At 51.8% G+C, this 14,650-nt stretch overlaps 1 protein-coding gene across 13 annotated transcripts in view; it reads right to left on the minus strand.

Annotated features, from left to right (window-relative positions):
• Window positions 1-14,650, minus strand: part of MAPT (microtubule associated protein tau) — a 126,135-nt gene that overhangs the window by 39,013 nt on the left and 72,472 nt on the right. For 4 of the 13 annotated variants that reach the window (XM_008012256.3, XM_073005172.1, XM_073005170.1 and 1 more), the window contains exons 3-6: window positions 12,380-12,466; window positions 9,827-9,913; window positions 5,858-5,923; window positions 201-1,262 (exon numbers count right to left, since the gene is read on the minus strand). In XM_008012256.3, the coding sequence (XP_008010447.2) occupies window positions 201-1,262; window positions 5,858-5,923; window positions 9,827-9,913; window positions 12,380-12,466 (1,302 nt within the window). The remainder of the gene's footprint in view (window positions 1-200; window positions 1,263-5,857; window positions 5,924-9,826; window positions 9,914-12,379; window positions 12,467-14,650) is intronic. The other 9 variants (XM_037993905.2, XM_008012253.3, XM_008012260.3 and 6 more) reach the window with 5 other exon arrangements.

The following is a 14,650-nucleotide window of genomic DNA, read 5'->3' on the forward strand; positions in this document are numbered from 1 at the left end:
AGGGGCGCGTGTGGCCACAGCCTGAGCACGGGAGGAGACGGAGGGAGTGGAGCAGCTGCACCCAGGTGTCGGTTTAGTGGCGTCCTAGGAATGTCGGAAGCAGCAGGAGTTGGGAGGGCCTGAAGCTCAGTGGCAGTAACCGCAGCCTGGGAGGCCTGGGAGGTCCCCAGGGAAGGAGCGAGGAAGCTCAAGACACAGACCTTTGAGTTGAGGGACCCGGCTGACGGCTTTTCCCCGCGGAGCAGCAGCAGGCTGCTTTTCAGAGGGCTCTGGAAGGTCAGCCTTTGTGTCCTCTCCCAAAGAGGGGCCCCGGGCCTCTGGCTCCTCTCCAGGAGCCCCTGGAAATGCAGCCTTTCCCGAATCCTCCTCCGAGTGTGCCTGCTCCTTCTGCACGTTGGGTGTGATTTCCACGTGGAATGTGAACTCAGGGGGCACGTCCTGCCCTTCAGCCCACCCTGCACTGGGCCCCTCGGGCTCAGAGGCTGGGATCTCTGTGGAAACTTTGGAGAGGAAATCCACAGGGAGGGCGATGGCACCCTCCACTGGGAAGCCTGGGACGCTGGTGGCTTCTCTGGCGGCTGTCTGGGGAGGCTGCCCATCTTGGACTGGGGAGACCCTGGATGGAGGGGAGTCTTGCGGGGAGGACTCATCGACGTCGCGGTCTTCATCCACCTCCTCCTTGCTCCCCAGCCTCTCTTTGCCCCCGGCTCCCTTCGGCGGCGGCCCCTCCTGGTGCAGGTCTCCCAGAAGCTGGTGCTTGAGCAGCTCAGAGGCGTGGTGGCCACCCTCTGTATCCTCAGGTCCTGTCCCTGAAGGCTGGCCTGTGGCCTCTCTGGGGCCCTCAGGCAGGAGGGGAGCCCCAGGCATGCTGGACACGAGCTGGTGGCTCAGACCTGGGGGGCCTGGCTCTCCGAGGAAGACTTCCTGGACCACCTTACCACTTTCAGGCTCTGTGTGGAGATACGCAGGGGTGGCGGACTTCGGAAAGGTCGGACCCTTCTCGGCCCAGTCCCCACCTTTTGGTCCCCACTCCTGGGAGGGCTCTCGAGGGCCTCCTGTTGGAGGAGGTGCTGGGCAAATGGGACGGTGCTCAGGAAGGCTCGCAGTCAGTGGGATGGGAGCTTCTGGCTCTTTCTCCCCCAGGCACAGCCCAGAGACCCCAGAGGTCTCTCCGCAGGGTCCAGGCTGGACGTGAGCGCTAATCTCATTGGCCAGGGGCCTTTCAGGTGCCTTCCTCTGCTGGCCCGGAACTCTCAACTCCTCTGGTTTGAAGAGGCAGCGATAGCAAAAGGTTAACAAGGGCGCATTAATCGCTTAAGAGAGGGAGCATCATCCTGGACAAAATGACATTGAGAGGGCATCCTAGGCCCCCTAACAAAGAGATGGGAGCACAGCTCTGGGCTCATCTCGTTGCCTTTGCTTGCTTGGAATGACAACTCTCCTGGTCTAGCTGCCACCAGCTCCCTGGGTCCTCCCCTCTCTGGGCCTCAGTTTCCTCATCTGTAAAGAGGGTTCCTGGACGTGGTGACCTCTGAGGGCCCTTCTGGTGTGGGTGTTATTCCTCTGCCTGTGATGGGCTCTGGTTGGGCACAGAGCATGTCACACATCTAGAGCCGCCTTGGGCTCATGGGCTTAATCTACTGGGAAAGCGGGAGGGCTACAGAAGCTTCTCCTGCTTTCTAGGGAATTTGAGCTTCCCAAAGAGTCTAGCCTCTAGATGGTACCTGGCTTGGGTGTAGCGAGAATCCCCTTTCCTCTCCCTACCTCTCACTGTTCCCCCGCCTCCCTTTTTTTTGAGACAGAATTTCACTCTGTTGCCAAGGCTGGAGTGCAGTGGCGCAATCTCGGCTCACTGCAACCTCCGGCTCCCTGGTTCAAGTGATTCTCCTGCCTCAGCCTCCTGAGTAGCTGGAATTATAGGCACACGCCACCACACCCGGCTAATTTTTGTGTTTTTAGTAGAGATGGAGTTTCACCATGTTGGCCAGGATGGTCTCAATCTCCTAACCTTGTGATCCGCCCACCCCAGCCCCCCAAAGTGCTGGGATTACAGGCGTGAGTTTTTTTCTTTCTTTTTTCTTTTCTTTTTTTTTTTTTTTTTTTTGAGACAGGGTCTCGCTCTGTCACCCAGGCTAGAGTGCAGTGGTGCAATCACAGCTCATTGCAACTTTAACTCCAGGGCTCAATCAATCCTCCCATCTCACTCTCCCGAGTAGCTGGGACCACAGAGGCACGCCACCACGTCTGACTAAGATGTTTTTTTTTTATTTTTGTAGAGACAGGTCTCCTTATGTTGCTTAGGCTGGTCTCGAATTCCTGGGCTCAAGCAGTTCTCCTGCCTCTGGGATTACAGGCATGAGCCACCATACTTGACTTCTGCTCCCCTTTTTGGTAAATGAAACCAGTGAAACCAGTGTCTACAAACTGCCTCAAGCCCATCCTCTGATAGATTTGGAAAATCCAAAATGTGTGATCATCAAGAATAGAGTCTTTACTGATAGACCTGCCATAAGACTCCTCGAAAAATAAGCCCCATTCAGATCTATCCAGGTCACTGACCACAGACAAGCCCCTTGCACAGGTGAGGCAGGCCCCCGTGGGAGGAAGGGCTCTGCACAGCAGACAGTGACGGCCCTCAGGAGCACTGCTGTCCCTTGGTCACATAGCTTGCTGCACACCAACCCAGCTGATCAAGGGCACACTTCATGTTTTTCTGGTTCATTCATGTGACATTCATTAATCTGGCTGCATATTAAGAACAGGACAATTACACTCCTTGGTTCTCCTAATAAGCACCCTTTATGTTTTTTAACTCCCAACTCTTTGAACACCCCATCTAGTCGCAACACAACCACCCATGCAACTCACCAGCTCTGCTTTAAACAAAACCTGCAGCCCTGAAGGATTCAGGGGCTTGGAAAAGAAAGAAATATGGATGAGGTGGGGGAGGAAGGTGTGGTCATGGACACACACAGGTAACATGTGGGCCCGACCCCATCGGAGGCAGGGTGGTTGCCACAGGCTCATCCCCAAGAGGCCTGGTCACAGCGCAGCAGCACCCCCAGCAGCACCTCCAGTCTGATACTGGCCACACTCACGGGCCCCTCCAATTCCTATTTCTGGCATCGACCACAGTGCATGCCACACAGCAGGTGGTTAAATCAGTGGATCCTGAACGGACCAACTGGTGTCAGGAAACACTGACTTCTGCTTCTTACAGGGTCTGCAGGTGCCTTATGGGAGCCCTTGCTCAGTCTCTGGGAAGAGCAGCCCACAGGCAACCCTGAGCCTGAGCGCCAGAACTGACCAGAGGCATGGGCTGCCCCTATGCCACCCCAACAGGACAGGTCTCCACTGCCTTCCGGAAGGCGCTTTCCTCCCAGAGCTTACTAGAGTGCTCTTGACTGTGATGTTACAGTACTCTGATATAATACAAGACTTTAAGAAACACTATTAAAAAAGAGACAAGGACCCCAAACATAAACAGTAAACGTACCTTGAAAAGTAATGGATACAGGATTGTACAGTGTGTGTGGGGGTGGGGGTGTGTGTGTATCAATGAGGAAACTGACAAGATTAATTACATCCCTGGAGGAAGAAGCCAGGTTAGGAGAATGTTCTTTTTTTTTTGAGACAGACTCTCGCTCACTCTGTCGCCCAGGCTGGAGCGCAGTGGTATGATCTCGGCTCACAGCAACCTCCACCTCCCAGGTTCAAGCAATTCTCCTGCCTCAGTAGCAACTCTCCTGCCTCCTACTCCTCCCATGTAGCTGGGATTACAGGTGTGTACCACCATGCCCGGCTAACTTTTGTATTTTTAGTAGAGATGGGATTTTACCACGTCAGCCAGGCTAGTCTCACACTTCTGGCCTCAAGAAATCTGCCTGCCTTGGCCTCCCAAAGTGCTGGGATTACAGACATGAGCCACCGCACCCATCCTGGTTGGGAGAATGCTAGGAAGTACTCAGCAAATATTAAATGTAGCAATTCTCAGGGGTTAGGAGGAGTTTGAGATAAATGAGTATTGTAAACACAGTAGTCCAGGTAAGTTAAGCCCCCATGCCCTCTTCAGGAGGCCTGGTCTCTAGACACTTACAGAAGAAAAGTCCACCCATCGTATACAGGCCTTCCCATGGTTTACTCTCAAAAGACTGCAGCTCCATCCTGAAACACCTTTTTCCATCTTACTAATAAGTACTTTATCCCTCCATGATTCCAGGCTGCTGTCAGAAGGCTTAAAATTCAGTGAGTGCAAAAGTCAAGTTCCCAGCAAAGATGGTGGCCTGGGCTTTTTCTGTTGCGTGGAATATGTTCTGTGGGCATGCAGACATAGCCTGCACCAAAAATCGGTAGAAAAAACTCAGATCCACTTCTATTTATGAAAAGCAATGATTTCTAGAGGTCATATGTTATCAAAACCTCTAGTTTTACCTAAGTTGAAAAACATGACCTAAAAGAAACAGGAGCCAAGCTTCTAGTTTTTGAAGCTCTTTGTTAGCCTAAGAATGAAAATGCGCCTTTCTGTGCCATGTGAGATGAGAAACGTCAGCCTGCTATAGGCTGTGACCTCTCTGGGGGCAGGAATGTGTAGTTAGGCCTCAAAATTCCCTCAACGAGGCAGAGTCTCCTAGGATCAGACAGCCTCAGAGGCAGCTCTGAACACTGTACAGAGCCCATCACTCGGGAGAAAAGAACAGCATCTTCCCAGCCCTTTTGCAATCTAGAAGCTTCCACATTTTACAGTAGGCTCTCAAGTTCATTTATCTAGCAAATGACAGAAAACAAGCCCAGCCCACATTATATCAGTATCACAGGTCTCCCATTTCCTAAAGTGAGGAATCTCTAGGATTTTTAAAGTTCTTAAGATATTTATGATAAATGATTACACAAAGCTGTCTTTCTTGAACACAGCAGTTTGATACCTGAGAAGAAAATCATAAGAGTTGAAGGCTACAGAGAAGAAAGTTTAAAAGCAATCGCTTGGGGGTGACATGGTTAAGGCCTTGCTCCTGGATCGGCCAGAGGGCAGCCTGCAGTGAGAATCGCTGTATTTGAGTTTCTTTTTTCTTTTTGAGACAGAGTTTCGCTCTTGTTGCCCAGGCTGGAGTGCAATGGCGCGATCTCAGCTCCCTGTAATGTCCGCCTCTTGGGTTCGAGCGATTGTCCTGCCTCAGCCTCCTGAGTAGCTGGGATTACAGGCACCCATCACCACGCCCAGCTAATTTTTTTTTTTTTTTTGAGATGGAGTCTCGCTCTGTCGCCCAGGCTGGAGTGCAGTGGCGTGATCTCGGCTCACTGCAAGCTCCGCCTCCCGGGTTCAGGCCATTCTCCTGCCTCAGCTTCCCGAGTAGCTGGGACGACAGGTGCCTGCCACCACACCTGGCTAATTTTTTGTATTTTTAGTAGAGACGGGGTTTCACCGTGTTAGCCTGCATGGACGCCTGGCTAATTTTTTTATTTGTAGTGAGACAGGATTTCACCATGTTGGCCAGCTGGTCTCAAACGCCTGACCTCAGGTGATCCGCCCACCTGGGTCTCCCAAAGTGCTGGGATTAGTGGTGTGAGTCACCGTGCCCAGCCTAGAGTTCCTGTTAGACATTCATTCTCAGCTCCCAGGCCGGACTAGCGTCTTTCAGAACTCTAAACGCCTTTGGAATTGCCCAGAAATGGTATTTAAAAAACCCCACCAGGGCTCTTTCTATATCTGAGTAGCCAACCTTTGATAAGAACCAACTCCCTAAAATCTCCTGGATTTGTGAATTAGAGCTCGGGTCCAAATGATCTTTTCAGGGCAGAGCCCACCCCATGTCCCTCCTCCCAACCCCAAAGTCACGGCAGGCAATTCCAGTTCACTGACCTTGGGTCACGTGACCAGCAGCTTCGTCTTCCAGGCTGGGGGTGTCTCCAATGCCTGCTTCCTCAGCTGGTGTATGTGTCAGCAAATGAAGGGGGGTAAAAGCAAAACAGTTATTGTTTGCTAGAAACCAAGCTCTCTGTGTCTTCTGGTATTTTCCCTAAAACATTCAGGAAAGTCACGTCCCAAGAATACTAAGGTGCCTCAGCTCTGGCTTCTCTGCAAATGTCATTGCTGAGGATGCTGGTGGTAAAAGTTCACTAAATAAAATGCACAGCACCCACATGCAGGTGTGGCTATGACCTAGTAGGAAAGACTTTCTCCACTGGGGCCCTGAATGCCCCACTCCACAAGGACACACAGGCTGAGTGAGGTCAGAGAAGCAGTTTGCTGCTGAGCCATGGTCGTGGAGGCTGTGTCTAAGCAGTGGCTGCCGGGAAGTTCAAGGAAAGACTTTGCCTGGGTTGTGGAGTCAGGCAGACGGAGTTCATATCCAGGCACCAGCATTCATTCAACCTCTCTGAGCCTCCATTTCCTCATCTCGAACCCCAAGATGAAGATACCAGTTTGTCTTGTAGAAGGATGGTGAGGGTTAGTAAGAGAATTTGTGTGAACACGATTAGCCTGGTGCCTGGCATATGGTAGGTGCCCCAAAATGTTACGTTTCCTTCCTCCCAACTTCTGGGCAAATGCCTTTCACAGAATGCCCTGAATGGGTGTAAGAGGGAGGCTGCCAGTGCTACTGAGCAGTTTTTGGGGGTATCTTAGGTTCCTGTTTGGGAAGCCACAGCTCACCCCAAACAAGAAAGACTGAGAAAGTTCCTGACCACATCAATAGTACCAAAATCAATGTGGTTTAAAAACACCAATTTCTGCATCATAAACAACAGGACACTGTTACAGGACAATGCATGCAATTGTCCAGAAGAAGAGTTTATAAAGCAAGTTGGCCACGTTGACATGCATTGACCTCAGGCCACCAGAATCACCAGCATTTCCTGAGGGCAGTGATAGAGGTCATTGCCTCTGAGAAATGCATACATGTTGCTGGCCAGGCCATCAGTCTTATCTCCCAGGCCTGCAATGAGTCAGTCACTCTCTGCACCTAAGACAGGAATGCTGGATCCCCACCACTGGCCAGCACAGGCCTGTGTGAAGACTGTAGGCAAGGGAGAGAAAGGTTCTCGAGGTTCCTGGCAGCCATGTGGTAGCCTCAGAAACACCCAGGCCATTGGCTGTCCCAGGCAGCTGCTAAGGGGATGGGAGGGCAGGCAATGGGCTCAGGGGGCTCCCATCACTAGCACTAGCATGACACAGACACCCTCTGGGTCCATCCAGCCGACACTGCGCTGCCCACGAGGCCCAGTGGTGACAGTGCCCTGTCATGCGACAACATCACTGAGCAAGTGTTGGCTCAACTGCCTGGGCACAGCTCTGAGTGCAGATTCGGCCTGAGTTTCTGACAAGGTGATGGCAATGGTAGAAAGGCTCAGAGCGACAGCAAATCCCGCTAAATGCCAGAGTCCTTGAGACAGAGAGCATGTGGAGGCTTCCCCGGACACTGTCACTGCCACGGCACTGGGTGAGTCACCTTGCTGTCACACACCAGCACAGAGCTGCAATAGCCGGGCCTGGCGTGAGTCAGAAATTGGAGGCTGTGCTGTCTTTGCCACCGCTTGACCCCAGCAAGGGAGCTGCTTGGAAACACCAAGGAGGAAGGGAGGGCACAGTGGAGGTTGGGCCTCACATCACCAATGGCCTCTCTGTACCCTGGGGAATGTTTTACAAGAGCCAGGAGGGCCCTGTGCTCTCCAGCAAGGCAGGATCCTGCAAGGGGGTGGTCACTCTGCACCCTGACTGGATGGCCCATGGGGAGTTTCACTGGAGCGCCAAGAACAGCAAACAGGATAGGCCAGAGCGAGGTGCCAACTAAGGTCTGCATTGTCAGTAGCTGAAGACACATGCACCCAACTCTAGAACCACCCCACCACACGGAGGGTGTAAAGGGATCTTTAGGAGGATTTCCTTGGAGAGAGTGGCTTGGGGGTGGTGGGAGTGGCTACATGGCCACCCCCCATCACAGTCCCAGTACAACGTTTCAAGTCAATACATTGAGGACAACTGGTGCGTGTCCCCTCTGGTTAGGGACCTGGTGGACTGTGATCAGGGCCCCACCAAGGAACACTGAGAATCTGCCCATTCTCAGATGGAAGATGGGCTGGCCTTGCTTTGGGGGCAGAGCAAAGGACAGATGCTACAGTCCTGAGAACTGTCCGCACACCCACAGTTTGCTTGCCAGCGTTGTTTCCCGTGGGCCCCATGTGGGCACAGGTCAGAGTGCATGGGACCCTCAGATCATGTCTAAGAGGTGGCAACCAGCAGGACCTCAGAGGTGAGGCTGCAGCCAGATCTTCAGACTCCCACAAGGCCGAGGAGATGACATGGCCACCAGAATCCAGTGCAGAGGAAGGGCTCTTCAGGGGAGGATAGCTGGAGATGGCAGGCTGGGAGAAAATTCAAATAAGGTCCCCATGGAGAGAGAAAGAGAATCTCCTTGAAACCTCTGCAGGGAGTGTGACATGGCTCACACCAGGACCGACTCAGTAAGAACCTTCCTGTTTCTCCTACCCCTCCCTTCCCTGCCAGCCCCCGAGGGGAATGGCGGCAACTTTGAATGGAGTTAGAAGCTTTGACTGTCACATGGGACTGGCTGTTCTAATTATTTAGCATTTGCACACTGTGTTTTGCCACTGTGGAGACTAACGTACTTTCAATTACTTTGGAGTGATGGAAAAGTCAAGAGTTGGCTAGAGTTTTCATTCTGGGCAGGGGAGGGATTTCCCCCAGTGAAATAACTGAAGGGAGAGGAGGAGAGAAACTGAAGTTCCCCGTGATCTCATCCCGTGATCGTGCCACGGTCTTCAAACGTCCTTCACATTCAAGGATGAGGCTCTGCCCCAGCTTCGAGGACATCCCCTCTGCCCATCTCAGGGGACCTCACGGATCAAGTCACAAAGCAGAAATGCACTCAGAAGGGGCCGGGGTGGGGCTGCTCTCAACACACAGAGCCCTAGAGAACGCTGCAGGCTTCCCCAGTAGCTGCAGGGAGCACCATCTTTAGGAAGGAAAGGAAACTCTTTTCTGGACACATCTTCCCTGCTCTCCATTGCTGATGAAATCCTGTCTAGGCCTCTTCTGCATTTCTTGTTGGGCAACTGGGCACCCTCCAAATCACCAAACCAATGGCTGGCATCTTTATGTAAGTGCAGTGAAGAAGACATGAAGGAAATGACTCCAGGAGCTCCAGGCTGTGTGGGCATTTCCTAGGGCCTGGGGGGCTGAGCCACTCTTGGGTGACTGCAGCCTTGAGCCGAGCGCCCTGTCCGATCAATTCCCCATCACCCATGTTGACAAGGCATTCTCGTCATGCCTGTTCTACACAAATATGTTTGAAAAGGAGACAGAGTCCCAGAACTGGATGCTAGATCACATGTCTCAGCTCCTCTGGGACCACCTCATTAAGATCACCAAAAGATGTGGTCATCTGCACCCTCTGTGCGCTCAGGTGATCTTTGGGTCCACCCCTTGGGAGGTGACCCTGTGCCGGACAGTCTGAGCAGGAGGGTGGACTGACCTCAGGTGTCAAGAAGGCACGGGTCTGCCACCACCTGCCCCAGAAAATCCTGCAGAGAACTCCCTGGAACTGATGCGCTGACTGAAGCAAGATGAGGAGTGTCTAGAAGAAGTCCAGAAGGCCCTAAATGCTCTGAGAGGCTGGCAGGCAGCCAGGGAGGTAACCGGGCACCAAGACATCAAGCTACTCACAACCCAAGATTCCCAGGAGCCAGAATTCACCCATGTTCCTGCCCCACAGGAGGATAAACACGCAAAGTGCCCTCACTTCTGTCGCAGGTCAGCTGGGGCACCGGGCAGGGCCTTGACTGCCTGGGGGTCTCTGGGGCTCACCCTCACCTGTGGTTCCTTCTGGGATCTCCATGTGGGGCTGGGCGGCAGCCTGCTCGCCGGGAGCTCTCTCATCCACTAAGGGTGCTGTCACATCTGGAAACCACCGAGAACCACCTTAGAGGGGCCAGGATGGGCCATGCCCAGCCCCTCACCTTTGCTTCTTGTGCAGGAGCAATGCAGGGAGGAGGAGTGACGAGGGGATCAGCCATATGCAAGAAAGCAGCCCTGAAGCAGGGCCTGAAGCCCCTGCTGCCAGCTCCCCAGGAAGCACACTGACATGCTGCTAAGTGGTACTGGCTCATGAACTGCCCAGCTCATCCACCAGGAACGCCTGGCAGCCCTGTCTAAACCCCAGTGAAAGGGACTGCTGGGCATGGCCCCAGGCTTTTTAAAAGAATACTGAAAACCAGATCATTGCTCATAACTATTTGATCCTTAAGGTGGGAATTACAACTGAGACAGCACAGGGACTTGGCGGGAGGAGGGAGGGGGGTGGGGTTAGGGCGGGGGCTATGGTTTTGCTGTGAGACTTTGGGCAAATCCTTGGTCCATTTTGATTGGACAGTTTCCTCATATGCAAAATGGCAGTGTCTTCTCTAGGTGACTTCCAAGACTTCTCCCAGCTCTAACCCCTGTCTCCAAGCCCATGACCCATAATTCAAAAATGCAGAGTCCCTTGCATGGCAATAAATAGGTCTGGTCCTGTCCAAAGTCAGACATTTGACGGTCGCATGGGTCCACTTTCACAGCAGAGGTAGGAGGGAAAGCTCGGCTGCCAGGATCTGCTGTCAGTCTCTCATCAAGGTAAACGCTTCCAAATCAGTGTTCCTCTCAGGCAATGCCCTGGCACACTCCCAGGCCACTCCAGGTACACATAAGGAGTTGTCAGCTTTGAAGGCTTTCCAAGTTCAATGAAGGACATTTTAACGATGGTTGTTTTGGGTGCAGGCAGAGCAACCAGGCAAGATCCCAGCCCCAGCAGGGCTCCCTCCACCAGCGGTAGGAGACAGTGCTCTTGAGTCTCACGCCTGCACAGGGTCCAGAGGGCATTGAGACTTGTTTGGGAGATTCTTCCAGACTCTGTTGAGGGAGCACTGAGAGCCAAGGCTTGGGAAGCTGGCATGAGGTCTGGCATCGTTTTGTAGACTTTCTCAGGATGGCAGGCAACTTGCAAAACTATCCCGACAAGATGAGCAGGAAGTGTCTTGCATCACTGGCTCTAAGAAGGAGCCAAGAGAATCTGACCTGGATATTCTTATGAGCCTAAGAACCTCAGCAGCAAGGCCCACGCCTGCTGCATCCTCTAAAGATGCAGCATTGTACCAAGCAAGGGGCGGGCACTTGACAGCCACCTTCCAAATTCATCCAAAGGTAGATGCTTGCAGAGACACTTGGGCCAGTTTTTCACCCCAAGACACAAGATCCAAATGAATGTGCAGAGCCTGAAGAAGTGCTGAGAAAGGAACCTTGAACCTCCAAGGGGAGGATGGAGAGATAGACGGGCAGACACCGCCAACTAGTCACTTGAAAGCCATTATCAACATTCTTCTCCCTTGATTTATTCTGCTAAAGAGGCTGGAAGGCAAAATGCTCAATGTCCTAGCCTTGCCTGCAGCAAGGGGTGGCCGTAAGACCCAGCTCTGGCTGATGAGACGTAAGTGGAAGACTGCCACTTGCAAGAAAACTCCTGTTTTCCTAAGGGGACACATTTAGTTTTAGGGCCATTTTGGCCACTTTACTTTGCAACTCATTCCTGCTTCAAAGGCAGATGTGATGTCTGGAAGTGCAGCAGCCACTTTGTAACCATGAGGCAACAATCCAGCCACTAAAGATGACAGAAAATAAAGACGGGAGAGCATCAGTGACCCTTGAGGTGCTGGCCAAGTTCAGGCATCTGATTATGTGAGAAAAGTAAACCTCTTCATGTAAATGCCACAGTTAGTTGGGGTTTCTGTTTCTTACAGCCAAATGCAGTCTTGACTGATACAGGTGGGAAGCAAGAGAAGATGGTCAAAATCAGGACTGAGGAGCACGTCAGGAAGTATGTGAGTCCTAATAACCTAGATGCTGAGTGTCTGGAAAGGACAGGTTAGAAGGGCCGGAACAAACACTGTGGCCAAAGTCCAGAGGCCCAGGCCACACCCAGAGCCCCCAAAATGAAGGATACTAAACCAAGATCAGATGTGCACTGACCTGCCCCTTCCCTCAGCCAAATGGCTGCTCTGGGACCTGCTGGCCCCTGAAGAAAGAGAGAAGAGGGGGCTTTTGAAGGGGGTATGGGAGGACAATCGTATGGAGCGGGGCTTTGTGGAGCTGTGTGCAGGACTCTCCAAGGGTGGCTGCCTCCAGAGCACACATGGGATGAAGGTGCCCACGCTCAGCACCAGCAAGCAAGGAATCGAAGCAGGGCTCAGCTCCCGCCACACTGTCCTGCAAAGCACCGAATGAGTGAGCACATTTCTCAGCCAGGGGGAGCAGCAGATGCAGCCAGGAGGGAGGCTCAAAGCACAGCTAAGCGCAGGCTGGAGGCATGGAGGTGGCGTCTGAAGCGGGGCCCACCTTCCGCCGTTGGAGTGCTCTTAGCATCAGAGGTTTCAGAGCCCAGTTCCTCAGATCCGTCCTCAGCAGGGGTCTGCAGGGGAGATTCTGGAACACACATGGTGAGGCCTCAGAACGGCGGCCTCTCCCCAGCACTCCCTTTTAATCTCAGGAGGAACTGGGGAGCAGTGTCTTGTGGAGCTGAAAATTGCTCCCCATGGAAACAGTTGGAACACGGCCTTGTGACAAACCCACAAAAGGGACCAACCCCACCTCCCTCCCTGCCAACACGACTGTGCCCCACACCAGGGCCATCAGATGAGGACACAGGTGATGTGCGTTTGCTCCTGGGTGACAGGAGAAAGTGCCTCTTAACCAGCTAGTGGTGCCACCTGAGGCAAAGGTTTATCTTCCATTGGTCAACGGGCAGCAAATACCAGAAAGCCTAGCTACGCATGAACCTTCTGCTTTGTTCATTGTTATTAATTAACAAGTAGACACCTAGGAAAACACTCAGAGATCCAACACCTTCCTTGGAAAAGGAGTTAGCTCAGGGCAGACACAGTGCTTACTTCTAAGTGGACACTGGGTGGTGTTTGGATGCCATCAAGCGTCCATAGAAGGATCTCCAAGGACTGATGGACAAGCTGTGAGTTACATTTGAAATGGCAGCCATGGTACCTACAAGAAAACTGTCCTTTCAGAATGGGAAGCTTGGGCAAGAGAGGCCCAAATGATCACAGTGGTTGACAGTCACACCCTCCACCAATAATGTCCTTAGTAAGGCAGCTTTTGTTGGCTTAATAGAAATTAGAAAACTATTTCCTCCTCCTAGAAGGACTGAATTGTCCCTTCCCTGTGGTACTTTGGCCACTGGGAGTCAATCTGCCCTGGTTATTTTATGGGCTTATCAATGCATCCTGCAGTATCTGGGGCACAGCAGGTCAAGACCTTACCCTCTGGAAGGTTGAGACTTCTTGAGAGCCTGATGTATACAGAGCTGAGTGCTAGGTATTGGGAAGGGACAAAATGCTCAGAAGATACAGCCTGTGCTCTGGGAGTACACACTCTCCTGAGGGAGGAAGGATGGCCACACGCAGCAAAAGACTCCAGGGCAGGCACAGGGCCAGCCGATAGGGTCCTCCTGGAGGTGCCCTACCAGGAAGTGGGAGTTATAGGCTAGAGAGCACAGGACCAAGGGGCAAGATGGCCGGGTTCAAGTCCCAGTTCCACTTCTTTCTGGTCTGGTGGACTTGGACCTGCCTCTCAGGGCCTCTGTTTCCTCATTTGTAAAATGGGTGAGATGACCTCAACTCTACCTGTCTCCTCCTAGAGCTACTGGGAGAATCCCATGAGTGAATGTTGGTAAAAGCACCTTCAAATCATGAGGATTTATACATGTGAATCTAGTTCTCATCGATGTAAAGGAGCCAAATGTTTATGGGGGCAGCCCTGGGCTTCCCTTCAATTCAGTCCCACCTGGGCTGTCCACAGTGGACCATTGTAGTAAATTATGGCTCAAACCATGATGGGTGGGTGGATGGATGGATGGATGAATGGGTGGATGGATGGATGGGTGGATGGATGGATGGATGATTGGATGAATGTATTATTGGATAGGTGACTGGATGGACAGGTGAATTACTGAATGATTAGATGGATGTATAATTATAAGGATGGATATATGAATTAATAATTTATTAGTTGGATGTATGACTGTATAATTGGATACAGGTATGATTGGATATATAATTATATGGATGTGTGTATGTATAATTGAACGATTAGATGCATGTATGAATGTATAATTGGATGGATGTGTAATTGGATATATGACTGGATGATTGGATGGATGGATGGATGGATGGATGGATGGATGGATGGATGGATGGGTGGATGGATGGATGGATGAATTGATGATGTGTAGATGGTGTATGAATGATCAAATGGATAATGGGATGGATACAGGAAGGAATGGATGGATAATTGGATGACTTGATGGAAGAATGAATGATGTAGAGATGTATGGTTGGATGTATGTATGATGGATGGATGATTGATGGATGGATAAATGGATAGATGGAGCTGGTGACATACAGATGTATGACTGGATATATGTATGATTGGATGGATGATAAGAAGGATGAAGGAAGGGATGGGTGGATGGATGGATGAATGGAGGGAAGAATGGATGATGTACAGATATATGATTGGATGTATGTATAATTGGATGGATGATGGGATGGATGAAGGAATGGATGGATGGATGGATGGATGGATGGGTGGGTGGGT

This window comes from Chlorocebus sabaeus, chromosome 16, assembly GCF_047675955.1.
Source record: "Chlorocebus sabaeus isolate Y175 chromosome 16, mChlSab1.0.hap1, whole genome shotgun sequence".
NCBI lineage: Eukaryota > Metazoa > Chordata > Mammalia > Primates > Cercopithecidae > Chlorocebus > Chlorocebus sabaeus.